This window comes from Sphaeramia orbicularis, chromosome 15 (genome assembly GCF_902148855.1).
Source record: "Sphaeramia orbicularis chromosome 15, fSphaOr1.1, whole genome shotgun sequence".
Taxonomy (NCBI): domain Eukaryota; kingdom Metazoa; phylum Chordata; class Actinopteri; order Kurtiformes; family Apogonidae; genus Sphaeramia; species Sphaeramia orbicularis.
The window spans coordinates 27,267,329-27,273,712 of NC_043971.1; the positions used below are offsets into that span (position 1 = coordinate 27,267,329).

The following is a 6,384-nucleotide window of genomic DNA, read 5'->3' on the forward strand; positions in this document are numbered from 1 at the left end:
CAATATGCTTCCGTAACAATACCCCGATCAGCCATAATTAATTCTACATAATAAATAAAGCTGAATAAAGAAAAATAATACTAAAGGTTTTTTTTTTTATTATTATTTTTTCACATAGCAAAAACATACACATAAATACATGTTGGTGTGATGGATGGTTACAAAAACCCTCAAGGGGCTTAACAAGTGGCAACCTCCAGATTTCAAAGATTATTTACAACTGCGATTAAAAATATGGAAAAATATATGCAAACTGCACAAAAGTACATTTTCTACAAATAAAAGTCATCATCACTACTGACAGAATAAGTGGATTTAATTTGGAATGTCTCATCACAATGGGACCTTTCAGTGGGTGGGATATATGAGGTAGCAAGTGAATATTAATATTTCACATCTCTAAAGGAATTTCTCTGCAATACGAGTCTGAAAATAAACACACACGATATTCACCTGGCATACAAAACTGATCTATTGTCTTAATAAATAAATTATGATTCCTTAAACCTAAAGATTAAAAGTCAAAAGTCCTTTTAACACGTGATTATGCATTGTTGTGTAAGTGTTTTCGTAGTGACCTACAGAGGGCGGCCTTTGCTTGTTGTGAAACGTGCTGCCTTTAAGACCACTCGTAGATTTTGTTTTATTACGCATGGACAAAAAGAAAATGTTATTGTGAAAAAGAGTTCCAATACAATCCGATCAATAATTCAAATTATTCTTGTAAATCCATTTAAATTAATATATTATCTTGAAATTACCATTTAGATAAGATTTTCTTGCCTGTTGTTTAATAAGTGTTATAAAGTTGTACGTTTTGACTGGTTCTTGAACGCAACAAATGCACACATACTCTCCGTTCAGCTCTTTGCTCTTATGTCACTTGACTGTCATGGCTGCTCCCATTGCACTCATCCAAGGGGCCAGCAGAGGACTGGGGCTGGAGTTCTGCAAACATATCTTGAAAAACCACACTCCTGCTGCCGTCGTCGCGACATGTCGAAACCCGGACGGAGCGGCCGAACTGCGGGGCTTGGCCGGACAACACGGGGGGAGGCTGACGGTCCTCCAGCTGGACGTGAACCGGGAGGAAGACGTTCGGGGAGCGGCAGACTGGGTGAAAGGCACCTTTGGTCGGCTGGACCTGATAGTGAACTCCTCAGCAATGCTTCATCCATCCGGAAAAGGAGAAACCAGCCTGAGGGATGTTTCTGCTCAGGTGAAACCACTGATTATTCCCTGTCTTATCAAATATGAAAAATACTGTGTTTTAATTAAGGTGTGGAAGAATTATTCACTCCATTAAAGTAAAATACCACATTGTAAAAAATACTCCATTACTAATAACATTTCTGAGTAAAGCACTTATTTAAGAAAAGTATCATGTAGGTGTTACACTCCAGGATGCTCCAGAATAAGAGTAGTGAAACTTTACAAAGTTTGAGTCAAAAAATAAAGACAAATTAAGTCTTAAATACTGATTGGCTTTAGTTTCTAAGATACAGTGAGAATTAATAAAAATATTGGATTTTATTCAAAAGGAATGTTTCTCTCAGAGCTACCAGATCTACTTCAAAACAGTACATTACAATACATTAACTTTACAGCCGTGCTTCCCAACCTTTTTTGGCTCGAGACCCCATTTCAACATCACAAATTTTTGGTGACCCCAGACATTCAAAATGGAAGCTTTTTTTCTTCAAATTAATTTTTTTTTTTTTTCATCATGTAATACTTTGCTATATTTTGTTGTAAATAAACATTAATTTTAGATGATGTTTAGTCTATATAATGTATATTATTCTGGATGGAGTCAGAAAAGCCAGGTGTACATTACTGCACAAAGTGAGAATTTTATTTTTCCTTGGTCAGGATATGTACAGTCAGTCCAGCTTGGATTTACAAGGCTGACAATTAATACTGAACAAACAATAACTTTAAGTATGAATTATGAAAGAGCTGCAGCATCTTAAACTGACCGCAGTGAACATTTGACAGACAAACAGTACCACCATGCTTCAGTTTCAGCTTCAGTTTGTCATGGCTTTTATGGATTGTGATTGTGTCTCTCAACTCACCATATATTATTCATTAGTAAGTTTTTATTTTTATTTTTATCAATTACTAGAAATTTCAGGCAACCCCATTTGAATTCCAGGTGACCCCATGTGGGGTCCCGACCCCAAGGTTGAAAAACACTGCTTTACAGTTTCTTTCTGGTGGAAGATTTATACATGTATTGTATAAATGTGTATATGTATGTATGTAAATATGTATATTCAATGATTTGCTATATTTAATTTACTGATCATGTAGATGTTCCTAAAAGTTTAGGGTTAATTCAAAGGTTTTTATATCAAAACAGTGAAACCTTAAGAGAGAGACTTTTTCAGTAAAATGTATCATTAACTGATCATAAAAACAAGCATCTGCAACCACTGTCATTTGTAAAACTACATGGGGTCAATCGGTGTTGCAGAAAATCACAGTGTTTCCACATTCACTACAGAGCTTCTGAATGTCCAAATGGGTCTCATTCGATGCCACTGAAAAACTGAGAAACTGCACCTTACCTGAATTATTAACATGTATTTATAGGATCCAACAAGACAAAAAACCTGTTTCACAGGGACCTCCTGGTATTCAGCAAACCAGAGGTGCTCATGGAGAGGACATAAACATTAGGAAAAAGACAAAAATCCTGGCACTCACTTGGTTAGAAAAATGAGAAATTGTAAAAAGCCTTTATTACATGAGGGCCTGTAGATTAATTCACTGGGGCTTGAGTTAAAAACACACCAACGCATGTCAGCATGCGCCTTCTTCTGGGTGTTGTTTGTATGGGACTAGTGGATAAAAAGTTCTTAAACATTATGGAACAGTAGATGCTTTTGGTCACCGGTAGCTGTTTAGGTCTTTGGGGGTTAAAGGATAAATTAATTGTACTGTAAACTGACCCCTATCAGTATTTTACTGTGATATTTTTAGATCCTAGTGAGGATAAAGTGGGCTCAGATAATGAATGAATAAATGTTTTTAGATAATTGCATCACAGTCTGCTGCTGCATTAATATGTATGTTGCATTTTAGACGATTAAGACTGAGCTCGTCTTAACCATATTTGATCTGCATACTGTTGAGTAGTAAAGTAATGCACCATATTCTTTAAGAACATCATATGTTTGTAGCTCCACTGTTCTGGATCAACAAACAGACCCTTATTCAGTTTTCTATAAATTAATTCTCCAGGTAAATCAAGATTGTTTCTCAAATAGTGTAACTTATTTAATTTGGGCAAAATAAAGCTCCTTAAGTTGAAATGTCCTGATGTCTGTGACTTATTTGAGACTTTACTGCGTCTTATTTGCTCTCTCACATTATATCTTTTTTTTTCTTTATCAGGGCATCATTTCCACATTGACCACCAACACAGTAGGTCCTCTGGTCATGGCCAAATATTTTGCCCCCCTTCTTCAGAAAGGTGGAGGTGGTTTTGGTCAACAACCTGCAGAGAAACCCAAGCAACACAGTGGCATCATTGTCAACATTACTGCTAAAGTAGGATCCATTGGTGACAACGGTAAGTTAAGACACCAGACATTACAGCCTAAACCTGACTGCTGACAGATCTACTCATGGATAATGATCAACCATATACTGAATAGGTTCAAGTGAGATCTGGTAATCTGCTTCCTCTGTCATAATGTAGACCAAAATATACAATATGCACAATATATGAATGTCTATAAGGAGAGTTACAACATTGAAAGAATTAAACCCTTAAACCCAAACTATTCTCTAGGTGTTTTGTTACTATAAATAGTAACTAGCACACTTCTTTCTGTCAAATTTTCTGTTTCCACCCCTCACCCCTCCTCAGGCCTCGGTGGTTGGTACAGCTACAGAATGTCTAAAGCGGCACTTAACATGGCCACTAGGAATTTGTCTATAGAGTTGGGCCGCAGTCGACCTAAGGTAGGTTTGAGTTATCTTAGAGCCAGATGAACCTTGTGCTGTTCCGCATAGAGAGCTGAAGTAATGCATCTTCTGCTGTGACCCATGGACCCTAACTTTAGAACAACTATGAACAGTGGTCAGTGGAGAGACCTTGTTTCAAATGCGTCGCCATTTATACATATGATGTTTGTCAATTCAATAGATAGTTTCATAAGCCAAGAAAGTCACGGTTTGTGGCAAAGATGGTAAAGAAACATCTTGTTTTGTGTTAAACAGCTTAATGGACTGCATCTCATCATATCTCATACATGACACCAACACAAATATGGTCACTCCCCTTCACATATTTTACCTCAGTATTCAAGAGCGACTTGACAAATTACTAAGAAATGAAATGTTCAACATCTTCAGCAGCTCCAACAGATTTTGGAGAAAGACACTTACGATGATGTCATCACTGTGACTTTTTGTTGTGTAGTTTATGTATTAATGTATTGTCACTGTCTGACACTTCAGTACTTTTATCATAAATTGTGATTTTTCTCCCTCATAGATATTGAATATACAAACATCATATGTGTGAATAATGGCATAATTATAACTCAAATTATATAAAGCAAGTGGTGTCAGGCACAACAAACCCCGCCCCTTGCACGTATTGTCGTTTATTTTGGCATCGATCCAACTGATGTCATCATGTCTATGCATGTGCTGATGTCAGCATATCAATTGCCTCTATATACAGGGGTTGGACAAAATAATGGAAACACCTTAAAAAATCAACAAAATATAATTTAATATGGTATAGGTCCGCCTTTTGCGGCAATTACAGCCTCAATTCTCCGAGGTATTGATTCATACAACTTGTGAATTGTTTCCAAAGGAATTTTAAGCCATTCTTCAGTTAAGAGTTACCCTCCAACTCTTTTAGAGACGATGGCAGTGGAAATCGACGTCTTACTTGAATCTCTAAAACTGACCATAAATGCTCAATTATGTTGAGGTCTGGGGACTGTGCCGGCCATACGAGATGCTCAACTTCATTAGAATGTTCCTCATGCCATTCTTTAACAATTCTAGCTGTATGGATTGGGGCATTATCATCTTGAGGTGAAGGTGTTTCCATTATTTTGTCCAACCCCTGTATGTGCCAAATATGAAATAAACTGAAACAAAATTGATGTTTTTATAAACATTTGAAATTTTGCCCATCATAGGTAAATGGGAAAAGAATATATATATATTTTTTTTAATTCATAAAAAAATGTAACTTTGACCTACTTTTTCCAAAAGGTAACCACATCTATTCTGCATCATTGGCAATCTATAAACCCAATTTGGTATGAATTTAACCAGTAGTTTTGCTGCTACAAACATATGAAATTTCCCCCAGTATAAATCAGTGTGGAAAAAATATTTTAAAAATTCATAAAAAAATTTAAACTTTGACCTACTTTTCCCAAAATGTACTCAGATGTATTCTGGGTCATTGGCAATCTATAAACCCAATTTGGAATGAATTCAACCAATTGTTTTGGTGCTAGAGTGAGCACAAACAAACCAAACCAAAACACTACCCCTTGCCTCCCCTTCGGGGGGTGGGGTAATAATTGTCTCTCGCCAGTGACTGCAATACAATTTTTTTCTGAAATAACACCCTATGGGGGACAACCAGAAGGTGCAGGATTTGGCTCTATATACAGACCCATGTCTACCATAATTACAGAGCTGATTTCCATGTGTGTATTTTCCAGGTGGTGTGTGTGTCTTTACACCCAGGAACTGTCAACACAGACCTCTCCAGGCCTTACCACAGGAACGTACCAAAGGAAAAGCTGTTTAGTACTGAACACTCCGTCAGTTGTCTAATGAGCATCATCAACACACTGAATATTGACAAGACTGGCAAGGCCTACAACTGGGATGGGACTGAACTGCCCTGGTAGCATAAATGAATGGACAAAGACAGTGACTGGCTCGTCCTTTTGCTGTGAAATCTATCAGTACTGTCTGTGTGCTTTTCATAAGACATGTAAACTTGTTTGTATCTACTTTAACTGGACAGCTCTGGAGAATAATAGTCATAAAGAGCTGTTTCAGTGATGTAGAAAGTGGACATTTGTATTAAACAAAATTGTTTAAAAGAACTTGGATTCCCATTTTTGACACATTTATGTCTGTGTCTGTGCAACTCTTGTTTGCAGGTAATCAAAAACAGGCTTAATACACAGTAGTGTGTGACTAATTGGCTGAGTAATGACTTTAACCCAATCCTGTTAAAGGATTTTTACTCTCAATACCTCTACCACAGTGACCTCATTGTTACCGCAGCAGGGTCCTGACGTTAAGCTAGTAAAGATTTTTAGTGTCCATATTGAGCAAAAAAGTTGTAAATACAATTTATCTGAATATAGGTTTTTACAGTTA

The 6,384-nt window shown here is 36.8% G+C and overlaps 1 protein-coding gene across 1 annotated transcript; it reads left to right on the plus strand.

Annotated features, from left to right (window-relative positions):
• Positions 1–876: 876 nt before the first annotated feature.
• On the plus strand, positions 877–6,104 carry LOC115433720 (C-factor). The gene is made up of 4 exons (XM_030155183.1): positions 877–1,219; positions 3,403–3,580; positions 3,881–3,975; positions 5,712–6,104. The coding sequence occupies exons 1-4, from the start codon at positions 893–895 to the stop codon at positions 5,901–5,903; spliced, it is 792 nt and encodes a 263-aa protein (XP_030011043.1). The 5' UTR covers positions 877–892; the 3' UTR covers positions 5,904–6,104.
• The last annotated feature ends 280 nt before the right edge of the window (positions 6,105–6,384 follow it).